The sequence below is a fragment of the Lepisma saccharinum genome, chromosome 8 (genome assembly GCF_977018435.1).
Source record: "Lepisma saccharinum chromosome 8, izLepSacc3.1, whole genome shotgun sequence".
Classification (NCBI taxonomy): domain Eukaryota; kingdom Metazoa; phylum Arthropoda; class Insecta; order Zygentoma; family Lepismatidae; genus Lepisma; species Lepisma saccharinum.
In genome coordinates this window covers 45747180-45764027 of record NC_139236.1, presented here as the reverse complement: position 1 = coordinate 45764027, position 16848 = coordinate 45747180, and the positions used below count along the sequence as shown (strand labels likewise).

General features: G+C 38.2%; 1 protein-coding gene across 6 annotated transcripts in view; it reads right to left on the bottom strand.

Moving 5' to 3' along the window:
- The window catches only part of LOC145990982 (proton-coupled amino acid transporter-like protein acs), a 163650-nt gene that overhangs the window by 17357 nt on the left and 129445 nt on the right, over positions 1-16848 (bottom strand). For all 6 annotated transcript variants that reach the window (XM_083126592.1, XM_083126589.1, XM_083126590.1 and 3 more), the window contains 4 exons: positions 11191-11309; positions 10151-10306; positions 1441-1591; positions 693-814 (listed from right to left, as the gene is read on the bottom strand). In XM_083126592.1, coding sequence (XP_082982718.1) covers positions 693-814; positions 1441-1591; positions 10151-10306; positions 11191-11309 — 548 coding nt within the window. The remainder of the gene's footprint in view (positions 1-692; positions 815-1440; positions 1592-10150; positions 10307-11190; positions 11310-16848) is intronic.

The window sequence follows — 16848 nt, the reverse complement described above, 5'->3', positions numbered from 1 at the left end:
AAATTCCTTACCTATGTAACGTCAATACGGTTTTTCAGGGCTTCCATCATGGATTCATGTCACAGGCATACGACCTGCTATTCGTTCAGTGCCTTGCCTTGAGATAAAGAGGTAAGTTTCCTTCCGAGGTTTACCTTCCTAATGTTTCAGTGCTTAAAATGTGTTGGGCAGGTGGCTCCGAGCAGTTTCTAACATGCCTTCCAAAGGGACTCTATAGAGAAAGGCGGTGCCGCGGTAGTGGGTGGTAGGTCAATTACCCCAGGGGCGGAGCCCGGAATCGGCGGGAAATTTGGACAGCAATTTCCATGACATTTCTTGGGGTATAGCTCTGAAAAACCGACTTTTACATACATCCATCGGTACGGGTGCTACAAAACTAACATGGCCGCAAGTAGACTTCCACATCTCAACTTTAAACAGCTCTACAGTCGTAAATACTTCTTTCCACGCTCCAGAATTTTGTTCTTCATAATTTGCAACACATAATCTTCATAAAAAACAAAAAAATCCTTGCAAAATCGAGGGTGGGTGATGTGACCACAGACCCGAAATTTGTATAACTGTATATCTCTTGAGTTCACCATGTTGACCACAAGATAATCTTTTGTCTCTTTTAAGATACAAGCTCTTAAAAATAATTATGTTTTTCACTCATACCAGAAATGGATGGAAAGGCTAAATAATGTTATTACCCTGAATACGGTGCTAATTTCCGTAACCTTTCAGGTCCTTGTGTTAAAGCAACTTCCATTGAAGCTGGGTAGTTGAGACATGGAACCTTCAACCTCTTGCATAGTATGTACTGAGCCTGAACCTAAGTAAAGAAATGTATACATGTAAACACAATACAAAACTATTATAACACTTCTAATAAATCTACAGTTAGATCAGATGTGTTGCAATAGAAGAATTAATCTTCTAAATTTAAAAATTCCATTCACTGTCTACTGGGTGTACGAAAAGTACCACACCATAGCCGAAATCAAAGTATTTGTTAAATATGGCTTCATGAAGTTCTACCAGCCTGTAGATGAACCACTAGTTGTTAAGTACACAGAAACATAATCTTGGACTTTGGCATGGCATTGTCCTTGATCCTGGTGCTGAAATGATCCAGATGGTGAATCTTTATGCTGCGTATCTGGGATTTCAGATATCCACAGAAGCAAAGTCAAACTGGGCTATTAGATGGATTCTCTGTGACAAGTCTGATGTTCTTAAAACATGGTATCCAGCCAGTCTTGCACAGTTAACAAAAGAACAAAACACAGTCAATTTTAGCATTTTGCCTATGGTGTGGGACTTTTTAGACACCCTCTAGGATAGGCCTATCCTTGCAAGTAATGAAAAGTGATAATTAGAAATATGATAACTTTTGTGATATCCAAGTACATTACTTATTGTTAGAAATATCTCAACACTAAAATATAAAGTGCTTACCAATTGGTGAAGGCAGTAAGTACAGATTACTCCAATAATTATAGTGCCAATGGTGCCAACTATTAAGCCAGAATTGAGAAAAGCATTTGGCATTGCTAAAATTCCAGTTCCCAAGCTGCCTTTTAGCAGATGGATCAAAGTTTCTGTATTCCTGCAAAAAAATGTTACAATACATTTAATGGTCATGAACATTATAAATTTAAGTATGGTCCGAGCCAAGATGGCACATGCACAATATGTGATAATATTAAATTGCAACACTGTTGTGCTTCCTTCAGTATTTTGACCCACTTCACATATATATCTGTGCTCGAAGTGGGGGAGATGCAAAGTGATGCGATCCCCCAATTAGAAAAACATTAATCAAGCATCCTCCAGGTAAATAGACTAGTTGCGATAGTTTCAAAATCAGCCCTTTAGGAAACTAAGAAAAAATCAAAATTTTCAAATGAAAGCAGTAAAGAACCCAAGGGAAAAACAAGGGGGTAAATGTGCCCTTAAAATGACGTTGATAACTATTTTTGACTTTGCACATCTTTTTTTTTTAATTAAAGTTTCAGATACAGTACTGAAAGACCATTTTATACTGAAACTGTAGCAACAAGGAGAAAATAAAAACAATAATAAAAATAAAAATAACAACAACAAAATAAAGACAATACAAGATGGCAGACGAAAAAAAGAAATTGTTACACGTACATTCTTAGAGATTGTCAGAACCTGTGTTCTGACAAGAAAATGTCGGTATTTACAGGCAGGTTATTATATAAGTGGGGGAGCCTATAGTAAAGAGACCACTGTAGGAGAGAGAGCCTTGTAGCAGGAATGTGGAAGAGCTTTACGTTGAGGGTTGGCCGTGATGGTACTCGTAGATGAAATTAGTTGACAAGGAATTTGGTTTTTATTTTGCCATTAATGATTTTATGCAAAAATTTCATGTCTGCTAGTTCGTGACGAGTGTGTGGTGACTGGATCTTCAAAATAGACATAATATCTGTTTTATGGAGGTGTCTGAGAGAAGGAATTCTATGGCGAGCAATGGCGAGGAAAAAGCTGAGGACAGAATCAATCCTGGAAAGATTAGTTTTAGAAGCCATAGTCCAGATGGGGGAGCAGTATTCAAGAATGGGAGAGATAAAGGATTTGAAAAATATGCTAATGGCTGTTTGGTTTTGGATTTCAGGGAACCTGTACAGAATACCAAGGAGACACATGGCTCGTTTAGTAGTATATGTAATGTGATCATTGAAGTTTAGCTTTTCATCGATGGTAACACCAAGATCTGTTTGAGAGGAAACATTTTTGATGGGACAGTTTTTGAGAGTATAAAGAGAGATCAGTTTGTTCCTTTTTAAGGAAATGGTGAGGCATTTCTGAGGGTTCAATTCAAGTTTCCACTGGCGACACCACACAAGTAGTTCTGTAAGAGCTTGTTGTAGGATTAGTGAATCGCGTTCCGATGAAATTTCTTTCAAGAGTTTACAGTCATCAGCAAAGAGAAGTACATTTATGGGAAGAGAAGACAGTCTGTCGGGCAGATCATCCATGTAAAGAAGGAACAAAAGTTGGCCTAAGACGCTGCCCTGGGGACACCGGACAGGACGGGTAGAAAGCTGGAAGAGGAGCCAGGGAGGATAACACGCTGCTCTCGTGCATGCAGATAGTCTGTTAGCAAAGATAGAAGTTTACCATGGATGTGAAATCTGGATTGTAATTTATGAAGAAGGAGATTATGGTTAATTTTATCGAAAGCTTTTGAAATGTCCAAATAAACGTCAAGCTGGGAATTGTTTGAGATAGACTGAGTAGCATGAGAAAGTAATACCGATAGATTGGTCAAGCAAGAGCTGCCTGGAAGAAAACCAAACTGAGGGGAGATGTGAACTTCAGCAACCTGTCTTTGATTATTTTCTCACAGATGATAGAGAGAGGTGACAAAAGAGAGATTGGTCGATAAGATTTTACAGAATGTTTGTCTCCAGATTTATAGATTGGTACAACATTTGCACGTTTGAACAGTTCAGGAAACACACCTGCATAAAAACACTTGTTTAGTAAGAGACACAGAGGGTGAGCCAGGGAGTCAGCAGTGTTGCGAAGGTTAAAATATTAAATATTATATTGTGTATCCTGCCCTCCAAGGATGCAGCTATGTAATATACCTTTAAAATTCCAGCCCATCCAAAAAAAATATTTTCCTCGCTATAGTGATAGAGCACTTAATCACACACGTACACCAGACCTGGATTTATATATCCCATACAGCACAAATCTCTAATGGATATCCACAATGTCTAGATCAGATCCATTGATATTAGACGTCCACGGGACGATATCTGGTCCAGGATATCCATGGGATCTCCAGTGCTGGATATCCATCGGATATACTGTTCATGTCCACATGTTATTAAAAAAATGACATACGTGTTATCAGTGGAAAGGTTTATATTGTAATTGTTATTATAATTTATTCTCGTTCTGTTGACTACATTGTTGATATTTCTATCTGCAGTAGTATAGAACACATCATCTTGTTACATATAACATATTATAGTATGATTACAGTACAAATACATCCACTTGATTACATATATGGGATGCAGCATAATTAAAGTTACAAATATATATTATTACATCGGTTTGATTACATAAATGGGATACAGCAGTTACAGTTACAAATATATATTACATACCCTTGATAACATATTTGTGATGTAGATCAGCATAATTGAGTTACAAATATATATAGGGTGACCAAAAAGTCAGTTTCCCCTAAGAGAAACTATATATGTAATTCTAAGAATTAAATTTAAATTGTTGTTAAGAGTTCCTTGTGATTTTGGCTTATGGGGTATAATTAAGGATGCCATCTACGCTTCAAAACCTCAAACTGTGAATGATTTGTGACAAGACATTGAAAATGCTATTGATGAACTTAATGCAAATAAGGGTTTGTTATCAAAGATATGTGAATCTGTGTATCATCGTTGCTTAGAATGTATTGCAAATTATGGGAAACCTGTTGAGCATGTACAGTAGATCAGGGGCGGCCGCTCATAAGGACGATACGGACGCCGCACTGCCGTGTGTAATCACAAGTAAACAAACATTACTTTAACATTTATATATTATATTTTACATTGTCTGAATTACAAATATTCCGTTGCTTATAGATCGTTGGTTAGTCGGTTCTGTATTCATTCTTCCGCGACAATTGCGAAGTTTGCAGGCCACCGTGCGGGGGAATACGGAACTTCGAGAGAAATCTGACAGGGCGGCGTCCTCCCACCTTACGAGACGTAGATCATTTTCAGGCGCTGCCGCGAGGGGTAAGAGGCGAGGGAACTGGCGGAATAACACGCGCGGGATCTGTGGCTGGGAATGGGCTGGGAGGACGGAGGGTTTGTCGTCCGAAACCAACCCCCTAGGCGAAACTGGCCCTCTCTCCGGAGAACGGTAAACAATGAAGAGTTGCCAGAAGCAATGAAGTTAACGTAAGAAAGAAAATTACCAACCGTCGAAAGAAATCATTCTGTATTCCATAGAGCAATAAATAATGCAATTTCCAATGAGGAAAGAAAATATCGGTAACTGAAAAAGTACAGACAGGTGCTTGATATTTGTTATTTACCGTCGCTTTCTGCTACTTTTCGGTAATCACGACGATGAGGATAAGTGATAATTAAATGATGGAAGGGCACTCACAAAGAACACCCATGTCCAGGCCGGGATTCGAACCCAGGATCCATGGCTTTTTATAGCCACGGAAGTCGGCTACAGCTTCGTGTTACTCACAAAATTAGATTTAATTACATGTTTTGATGAGCACGTTTTGAAAAAACCCTGATAGTGTGACAAAGTTTCACAATTTCTTTTCAAGCCGGCTGTTAAATAAATTAGAAACTAGTCATCTAAACTCACCAAGAGCCGCTACAGGAACCTGTGTACTACGAATTTCTGAAAATTTGGCAAAATTGTCTGGCAACCCCGAGGCAATAAAATGACTGCATGGGAAGACGATAGCATTGACACTTGTTGCAAAGAGAATACTCGATTCTCTTTGCTTGTTGTTTCTTCGTTTTCCATGGACAAGTGAAGCTTTTTCGGTAGTGTGCTGTAGTTGTGCGTTTGTTGCGATGAGCTATGTGGAGAACTTGTTGGTGCGAAGTTTTTCTCCCAGAAGTCTAGATGAATAAAATAAACATAAAAAACCTAGGCCGGCCTAGACCGAATTTGAATCTAGAACAAGCATGTCTGAAGAAGATTTCTGGTAAGTTTGAAGTTTTTACTGTAGAGCTTGAGCTTCTGGTAACGCAGATATCACCTTTCCAGTGAGATATTTACTTCGCTGCCCTATTTCATATATCAATTAGTTATGTTGGACAGGAAACGTTTTTTGTGTAACACTTTTACTAGAAATTTTCACGTTCAATGCACGTAAATATTCGTCATTGTGCTTATCAATTTTCCCCTCTGTTAAGTTAAAAAACAAACAACTAAATCTGTTAGAACTCTATTTCTTCTTCCATCTTTCGTAATCTTCGCATTACTGTTAAATAATTATTAATTTATCATAATATGTGCAAACGTGCAAAGCATGATATTCAGTAAAGACGAATATATCAATTTCTTATCATGTTGGCTGTTATATACGAAATTAATCAATTAAACTCACATTACAAGTAGAGCAAATTTATGAGCTGTCGCCCCTCCACTTTGGTTCACCACGAGCCGCCACTGCAGTAGATTGTGTTCTCTTACCTTTCTCCAGCAATAAATTCCTTACTACAAGTATCATAATTTTGTTCTCTCCTAGGGGAAACTGACTTTTGGGCCTCCCTGCATTACATACACTAGATTTCATATAACTTTAGAAGAGATGCAGATCAGCGTAATTAAAGTTTCATGTCATTCTGCCTCATTGTCTACAGGGCCATTATCTGACCCAGAGTGTCACAGATGCGCGCAAGACCAGGTGAAAATTCCTTTGCTGTCTCGTCTGCCACGCCAGTTTGAATTGAGGAAATTGATGTGCTTACCCGTGGTAGTGAAGAATAAGCTCAAATACAGCGAATACTCTGCTTATCATGGATATGCATGTGAACATAAAGCATTTTTCGGATGTGTAGACCAAGACGTGTGTCTGTGTGTGTGAGAGAGAGAGAGAGAGAGAAAGAGCGAGAAAGCAGTATGTGTTATAAACATATGAGTGCAGGAGATCTTTGATATGAGTAAAACTAGCCCGTATCCAAAATATGTGTGAAAATATGAGATTGAGTCTAATTCTAGTCCAGAATACATCCTTATCGTCAATCAAATAAAAACATCCTGATAAAGTTCCGTTTATGTGAAAAAGTCGCACTGATGTCCGAAACATAATATGAAAAATGGGATCCATAAAATGTCCAAAAAAGAACCACAGACTGTCCAAACATGTCCAAAAATGATCCACAGCTTGTTTAAAACATTTCCCTCCTGGGTATCCCGTGGATGTTCCCTGGGTGGACATATAGATATCCAGGGGAATGGATGTCTACTGGATATTCCTGGGTACAGTGGCGTACGCAAGGGGGGGTTACGGGGTTTAACCCCCCCTTGAGCTTGTGAAATATTATGAAAAATGCTGTTGGGAAAAAAATTAAATGGCCAATTTATCACAGAAAAAGATCTGGGACAATACTATTACTATTATTACTACTACTACTACTAATAATAATAATAATTTGAATTATTATTTTAATGCAGCACGGAGAAAAGCACAGCATTCCAAACACACTCGTCTTTCAGAGTGAATGGCTTGAAAATTAACACGAATTCTTGAAAGTAAAATATGAAGGCAACTATGAGTTAAAAGAGAGAAAAGTTGTTTTGTATCTCAGTTGCAACAATCTTCAATACACTTGATAGGGACTCACTTTAAATTAGGTTTCGCATTTACACATTTTGATTTTTTAAAGTTCTTAACGGATTTTTATTTGAAAATTTTGATTTTCTCAAAATTTCGGAAGGGGCTGTAACCCCATCAGCCACCCCTCTACGTACGCCAGTGTTCAATGAACATGTATTTTTTTTGTGTGAACAATGAGAATTAACTAAAGAAAGTTCTTGGTTCGTTGTAAGCGGCTAATGTATAGACAATTGCTAGCCGGAGAAGAATAAAGTCACCAGTCCGTCTTCCCATTATTTACCGCAGCATGTTTGAATGTCTCTCTTTAAAATGTCTCACCTTGTTGACTAGACAATTATTCAAACGACAATATGCTTAATATTGCAAAGTGTTTTGTTGGTAAGAACAGCGAGACAATCCAGATGTGAATGATCGGGAACATTTATGCGGGGAAGAAGCGGGAAAATTCCAACGTATTCTAGGAATCGAACCCGGATCTCCCGCGTGGTTGTCACATGCTCTACCGACCAGACCATCGCAGCTCCTTGGATGAGTTCCATACTTTGATTATTTCAATTTATTTTAATATATTTTCCTGTTTTTATGGATTTTCTTCACACTTAAAATGTCTCACCTCGTTGACCACACAATTATTTCGTAACAAAGATACAAAGAAATGCTCCCAGAATTTCATAAATATCGAATGACTAGAAAGTAATTTCGTCCTATTGCTTTCATAAATACTATATTTATGTAGATCTCTACTACTTAATAGTAGTAGTGGTATTAGTAGGATTATTATTAGTAATTTAGCTAATTAATTAATTATAAGTATTATTAATTAATTACGAGTATTATTATTATTTAATTAAAGTATAAAGAACAATGGTAATGTAAATTTGGAGAAAGTTTTAGAAATAACCCCCCCCCTTGATAAAATCCTGCGTACGCTACTGCCTGGGTATTTGTTATGTACCCAGAACTTCAGCATGAATATCCAGAAGACAGCCTATGGAGGCTCAGGACATAGCAACATACGAGTCTCGCGCCTACATAGAATTCGAATCATAACAGTCATGTCAATCAGTTAGTTATATTTTTATGTAATTTTGCAATATTTCAAATATATATATATATTAATTTGTAGCCCATATCAAAATAATATTTCACCAGTGGAAGATGGAGGTGCGGGGCTGTTGTACCTAGTCCGAACCTGATACAAACGCACAGAGGGATAAATAAAGGTGCAGAAAAAGATGGAGGATCAGCGAAAGGGGGAGGTGCGGCTGGGTTCAGTATGAGGGAGAAAGGATAGTTGAGATTAATAGGACGCTTGTCTGCAAGACATTGTATGTATAGCCTAACTCTAGGCGATAAGTGGATTTTAATAGCAAATTTTCAATGGCAACTTCTACCACCGCCGTATAGTTAGGCAACACACACAACGCCTTGCAGGAAGTGAGTATTTCAGGAACTACTGTCGGATTAAAAATTATAGATACTCGAGTTCGACTCGAATGAAAACTAACCAGTAGACTTCCATAAAAAAGATGTTACATCAAAATTTAGCTTATTCAATTCTGCATTAATTTATGTTAACCATTTTTTTTTTTCGAGTATACCGTGTACTTTTCTGTTCATCTTGTGTCAAACAACTTGAGAATGTTACGGTGTTTCCCTGGTTTTCTTGCACTGCGTTTTTAAAAACCAGATTACTTTAAGAAGACTCGAGGCAAAAAAAAATTATAAGTGATTTGACAGTCCCAGTGCGGTATCTCATCGCAGAAATTCCGAAACTATCAGGTAATTGCAGACATTTGGAGTGCAGTCCCATCTGATGTGTGGAATTACGTAATTTCCTTCCCATCCGTATCCCGTCCTATACGTCAGAAACTTTTTTCCGGATGAATTTAAATAAGATCCAGGAACCTTTTATCCGGAATTTAAATACGGTCCAAGTTACGTATTGAAATGGAACAATACGCAACTTGGACCGAATTTAAATTGTGCGATAAAAAGGTTCCGGTCCTGTTGCGGAACCTGATAGAACCCATTGGAATTTATCGGTCCCTGGACCTTTATTTGATGTTTTAAGTCCACTTTATGCACAGTAAGGCTAATCGGGACTGGACCTACAGTTTAAAGTGTGGTCCGAACTACTATGTGCCTCCATCGGGAATCGAACCCGTGACCCCTTGATTAAAAGGCATAAATTTATGATGGACTTAGACGACGCGTTTTCCCTTTAAAGAGGCGGATGTTTCCCACACGTCACAGCAGGTAGTTCAACTACCTGCCATTGCCAGCAGTTGAGCCAGTCAGTTGAGGATATTTTTTTAATGTGCCAGCCTTCTTACGCTATTGGGTTAGAAATAAAGCGGGCCATACTATAATTATCTAGGAGTGTACGGGATACCGCAAAGTCGGGAGCGGGATCGGGAAAAAGAACTTCGGGAAATAACTTCCCGATTTTTCGGGATCCCGAACAGTCGGGAAATACCGAATGGTCATTTTAAAAAGTTGTTAATTCTCGACGTTTTCTGCATTGCAAGTGTCTGGAACATATCGAAAATTGTTTTTTTTTTTTTTTTTCCAGAAATGGAAATACAATCACTTGAGTTGAAAATGACGTGTAGAATTAGAGTTTTTTAGAGCTTCGGGAAATTTCGAACATTTCCCGTCCCGAATGTTGGGATTTAAAAAAAAATTCCGTCGCGATCCCGTCCCGACCAAGAAAATTCTGTCCCGCACACCCCTATTATCTCGCCAAGTTTGATGAAAGCCCCAATTAATGAACAAAATTTACTATGTCATCTTACTTACGTCGTAGGATTTTCTACTTCGCGGTTATCATGGGGATTGTAGCTAATGATAGATCTCCTAGACTCCTCTCTCCTTAGGAACTTCTTCACTTCGGGCAAGTGCTCGCCCACTCCGCCAGGGGATGTGAAGGCGCAAGTGTCGCCATTTTGTTGGCTTCTGTAATAAATATAGTAAAAAAAACATGCATCACAAATCAAGTTACGTTTAGTAGAATCACAATATATATATATAACCCATGCAAAGAAGAGAACAGAGAATGCACATCAGCAGAGCGTGTTACGATTTCAGGCAATTTTTCCAGCAATGTCACTGCATGGAGCAACTACGGGATTCACATAGCCACCAATAAATGGATACCTTGAGGCAGACAATACATCACCTCCACAAATGACCGAGATTTTGAATGTGTGGGGCCCCATATCCCTTTTCACGTGTTCATTTTAATATATGAAATCAACAAGATAAAGGTGGCATAAAACAGAAATATAAAATCATGTACACCCACTTAATATTTAACCACTTAATATCACTAAAAATATTTTTATAAAACATTACGTTCTAAGAAGAAAAGAAAGTTCATAGGTTTTCAGGGGTAGCAAAGGATTTTTCAGAACTTTCAATCTGATTGACAATGGTCCTACATTAGCATGCAATGTTAATTTACATCATCTTTTTAACTATATTCTAACATTACTTTTCGAGAGAGCATATCTTCTCTCCTCTTCAGGTAAACAAAATTCTTTTTGCAGTAGACAATGAACATCGCATGCTTTCAGCATGTTTCATAGGACATAAAGTCGAAGAATTCAGCTAATTTTATTTCCTTACATTTTACATTGCCGAAATTCTGTCTAATTTAATGCGATTGGCGGCCATGTTTCCAATATGGCGACCGAAGCTCCATTTCTATTTCCTAGAACTTTTAGCATGTTGTTTAGATTAACATTTCACACATATATGCCACTTTGTCTTTCCATTTTCCCCCGTTTCTGTCTAATGTGCCCACACTATAAACTAAATAATCAATAGAAGGGTCTTACTTGTCACTGAGGCTTCCTAATTCGACCTGTGCCAGTTGAGGATCTATTGGAGTGTGTTCCTGGCTCTCGTCTGGGTCGGGGGCAGTCTCAACCTCTGCCTTCGTCATGTTGTTCGGTATCTGCAATGAGAAGAAAAATAATGTCTGCATTAAAAAAAAAAAACTGAAGCGACAAAACAACGAATTGTTTTCATTTCGACGGCATTCCTAGCTTTGTTTTCGGTTTCAAAAAAAGAAAACGATTCATTCAAAGCAACCACTCTTGCTCTGAATGAACACTGGACTCGGCTACCAAAGAGAAATATGTCGTTCGTTCAATTCCATAATGACCTTGGAAGGTGTCCTGGTACCATACCAGTCTGAGTACGGAAATTAGAGAATATACTTACAGAGCAGTTTTCGTACTTTAAATTTTCAAGGTCAAATGCATAAAACAATGAAAAGAAGAGCTGTGATGACACTCGACAGAATTCTGTTTGCGTGGGCCCAAGAGGTTGTACGAAATACCTGCTAAGTATATTTGTAATCAACACTTAACCAATTTGTTAAAAGTATTGACTCACAGCTTGGCCAAATGTAAGGTCCTGGAGAAATTTTAATCAAAGGAAAAATTTAGCAACGGTCTACTGTAAGAAAAAAAAGTAATAATTGAAAGTGACGGGGTATGAATTATCGAGCTCTTCGTAATCTCGAACAGCTTCGAAATTCCAAAGGATCTTATTTAAAAGAGGCTAATTCTTCATAATTTCTGCGCTATTAGTGTCTGAAGTTTCTTGAAATTAATAGTCTATTCCAAAAGTGCAAAAACAATCACTTGAATAGGAAATAGTGTGTACAATTCGAGATTTAAACCCGTCCAGAAATTTTTTTCCGACCTGGTCGGGAAATTGATAGTTTTCTCAGTCCTGAACGTCAGAATTGTTAATATTTCCTTCCCAATACCATCCTGACCCTTAGCTATGGCCGTCAACATGATTCTAATGTTTCTTGCGTAAACGTTCTCTCGTTATTTGTTGGACATCGCAGTTAACTGCTGTAACTGACAGCCTGTAAATCGTAGAATACAGTATTCTTAGTAATAAAATATCGCTACAATTTCACCATTCGAAATACATGAACTTTTCCCAGATATCTCGGGTGGGTAATTGCCCCCCGCCCCCCTGCTCAGTGGCCCACTCAGTGGCGTATTTGAGATTTCATTTTGGGAAGTGTTTTGGGTGTGCAAATTTGTATACATGTTGCCCGTCAGTAAACTAAACTATAGCCCTACGGTTCTAAGTACCTTGAACATTGGTTATAACCTAGGTCATTAAATCTTACTTAATACATTTATGACGTAATTTAGAAACAGTGTAGCCTATTTACATTCTAAGAAAACCCAAACTCGTAGACAAAAAGAGCTCTCGAGCTAGCAACACCGAAAACTTTTCCAAACTTAAGCCATTTAAGCACCTACAAGTTTCTTGTGAACACTTGAATACATAGTCGGTGAGGTTTGTCAGTTGCAGAATGGTCCTCCTTTAATCCACAAGGCTGCATATTTTTCGGCACGGGAATCTTTGATGACAATTAATAATTTTTCAGTTGTGTTTGTTGCAGTTAAGAAATGGTATACCGTATGCTTTCAATTCCATTTTCTTTTTTGAGGGAGATAAAATGTTTTTGGTGGGGAGGGATCCCCGGTATCCCCCCCGTTAATTCGCACACTGTGAATACGTAGTTCTGTATTCGAAATCCATCATGAAAATTTCCTTCACAAAATATCCAATACTCAATGTTACAATGTGATGGGTTAATTGAACTCAGTGTCGTGGACCTAGGAAAATATCCTGACGTGATGGGATAAAAAATTATCACATATCCGTGATCAGCATTCAAAATACTTCCAGAATCACAACAGAAATTTTCCTTGTATAAATTATTTTGTTTTGTTTTCTAATAGGTGTAATAGAATGACGAATATGAGAATTTTGATTGTGAAATTGTGAAAAATCCTGACGTGATGGGGGAAAAAATGGATGTCATTTCCGTGATCAGCATTAAAAATACTTCCAGAATCACTTATTGATTTGGAAACAATCGAAATTTCTCTTTGTTGCGTTATGTAATAAATGTAATGTAATGGCGAATAATTTTGACGTGATGGGAAAAAATGGATGTTATTTCCGTGATCAGCATTTAAAATACTTCCAGAAACACCTATTGATTTGAAAACATTCGAACATTTTTCTCAAAATGTCGACCAGTGTAATTAGCCAAAATACACAAAACCTTCAAAACACGTGTATATCGAACCATACTCCTCAATTTAAGTTAGTTATTTTCTGATTCCAGTTGCAAGTTTGATAATGTAGTTCACCACATGGATGAATGGGCAGGATGGAATACAACACTAAAATCACTAAAAATGCTTCGATGCTAAATAGTTCATACATAGCCTACCATTCACTGAATTGTAAAATAATATAAATCCAAACCGGCCCCTGTGGCGGAGTGGTTAGCACATCGCACTACGACGCCAGGGGTCCCGAGTTCGAATCCTGGTCTGGACATGGATGTTTGTGAGTGTTCATTCATCAATTTCATTATGTCATAATTAATGCCTATATTCGCAAATTAGCCAAAAGTGGTACAAAAAGCGGAGTAAAATAAATCAATCAATATCAGGGGTGCCCTTCTCCCCAAAGGCCAATGGCGCATCGCCCCCAAAATCGTGTTATACGTTCCCCCCCCCCCGCCCGCCAAATCATAGTATTCGCTCCCTCAAACCATATCGTATTCACCACAAAGTATTTAATTACGATAGCGTGTCTACCGAAAATAACTCTTTTCTTAGCTTTACTGAACACTATATTGCATCTGCCCTTCCTCCCTAAACAGAAGTGACCATTACTCAAGACCACCCTTAAAATCGTTCATCATAATCGAGAATATCGCTTGTCTTGTAATGCAGCTATAGCATAAAAACTTCACATTCACCTCATTAAAGCGCCAAACACGCGTCATTGCGAGCGGAGAGAGTAAGAAAATTTTTACATCCATTTCCTTTCTGGCTTTCAAGAATATTAATTTAATTGGGTGTCAATACTTTCTTAGGATCCAGGGATATTTAGTCACTTCCGGCTTCTCTTTTGGCACATTCGGGGTCAAAAATGTGTGCATAACATATCACTAAATACAGTCTCCAAAATTTAATATTCGAACTCTCTCTCCACTACAGAAATCCCTTGACAATCTAAGATTTAACACTTTATCAAGAGCTTCCTATCTCCCCCTTTAAATTTAAAACTAAGTCCTTGCACAAAATTTTCCATGCCAATTTTAGACTTACTGTTGATATTGAAGAGTGGAAATTGCCTCCTCCAAAAATTAATTCTCAGTCTCCACACTAGAATCTCCGCAACAGTCTAAGACAATACTGATACATATAAATTTGTATTTAATTTAATGCAGATCCCAATTTAATGCTCAATCCCCCTCTAACTAAAATACCCGCCATAATCTAAGACCTAGAGTTGGATACTGTCCCCCCCAACGTTTAATTCATTCAGAATTCCACCCCTAGAATCCACGTGTCAATTAAGGCCTAATATTATGTAAGAGTTGGATATCCCCCCCCCACGCCTTCGATAATAAGCTTAAACGCTTTCTTTCTTCATCTCATGAATTAAATATGGTGCATTAAAGTTTTTAAAATTTTACATATACTTTGGAAAAATATAAAAATGTTGAATTTTATATTAATTGAACAGAAAAAATCCCCCCAAGAATCTCGATGGCGCAACCTACGCCACAACCCCCCGTCCCCTTGTGGGCACCCCTGATCAATATAAATTAAAGTCCACTTTATGCAGATATGCGCTAAACGAGACCGTACCTACAGTTTAAAGTGGGGTCAGACTTAGAACCGCTGTGCAATGTGTCTTCACCACGGTGATCCGCGATCCCATGGCAGTGACCCCAGGGCGACAGTATTACTATTACGTCATCAGGGAAGCCCGATTCTAAGAGAACTAATAATTGAGGTTTGATATTAAAACTGATTTTGTAATTAAACATAAAGAGTGCTACGTCAGTGAAATATCAACCTCTTTTCCACAAAGCGAGCCCCTGACTGCATTTTGCAGACTAACGAGGTTGTGGCGTCTGGACTCGCAGTCATGTCAGTGGGGCTTGTGCTGTGTCCTGTCCGCCATCCATCCTCATCTTCGCGATTAGCCAAAGGTGTCAGAAAAATCGAAGTAAATAAAATTATCAATAAATCAACAAGTCAAAAAGAGCTGTCTAGCTTTCAGTCCAGGTGAAACAGCTTTGCAAGCACAATTGCTGTAATGATTTATCACTACACAGTGCACATATTTTCCATTGAGCCTCGACATTAGGTCTCAGCACTTCCGGTCTATTACCACCCACTCTCCACAACTCGGCCAAAAGCCACTTATCCGATACAGGTAAATCAAAGAATAGCCTTAGTATGTTTATCATTACTTAACTGAGGTTGTTGAGGCTTTTTAGGTTAAAGAGAAATGTTATTGAGGTACACTTTCGCTTGACGAATGTTTCTTAAGTTCACTCAGCTAACGGTGTGTTTGCATAAAAGAGGAAGAGAAAAATCATAGTGACTAAGCATGTGAGAATACGCCAGACTGCAGATCCCAGACCTTACGTTTCAAAACTAACATCAATCATGCTTGAAGCAAGCTAGAGCTTCGTTTCCGGCACCAAACAGGGATGCGCATTAATCGATAAAGCATTTCGACTGAATCGATATTTCTTAATCTACGCACAGAACAATGGAAGACTTGATTTAATGGACGTTCGTTTATTACGGAAACCTTGTCACTGGCATTTATTGTAAAATATATAAATAGATAAATATATATCCATGGACACTTTCCCCTTTAAAACGGCCCTACTGACTCTCAACGGTTGGAGCAAAACTCATACTAGAGCAGGGCGCGAAATTTCCGGTCGCCAGGTCGCCATCGGCGACCAAAAGTTTGGGGCTGGCGACTAAAATTTTGTTGTTTCAAATGTGTGTCAAATATGCCCGAACATCTCAATCCAACATTCATACATGGTTTTGGAAAGCGAGCCGATTGAAAACCCCGTGTCCACTCAATGCCGACCCCATCTTACAAATTATTTAATGTAGCATACTATGTAGCTAAACATGAGAAGCCATTTAAAGACTTTGCAGATCTGCTATGTTTGGCAGGCAAATTAAGTGTGAGTGTTCTACCTAAGTATGGCAATAATAAGCAATGCAGAGAATTTATTAATTTTATAGCTGAAACTTTGAAGTTAGATCTAGTGGAGAAAAGAAAGAAAAGTACATACATCAGCCTTCTGATTGATGGATCCACAGATAGATAGTCAGTCGAGCATGCAAATGTGTATGTTCGATACGTGGATGCAATTGATGGTTACATCAAAGAGGACATTTTAGGAGTAATAGAGTTCCCAAACGCTACTTCTGCTGGTCACTTCACAGCCATAACTGGTTATTTAGTATTTATATTGGGCAATAGGTTCAAATAAATACAGAAACAAGTATTACATTGTAGGCTTGGGTACTGATGGTGCAGCAAATATGGTCGGGCAAAAATCAGGATTGGGTGTGCAAATGAAAAATATTTGTAATAAAATTATAAATATT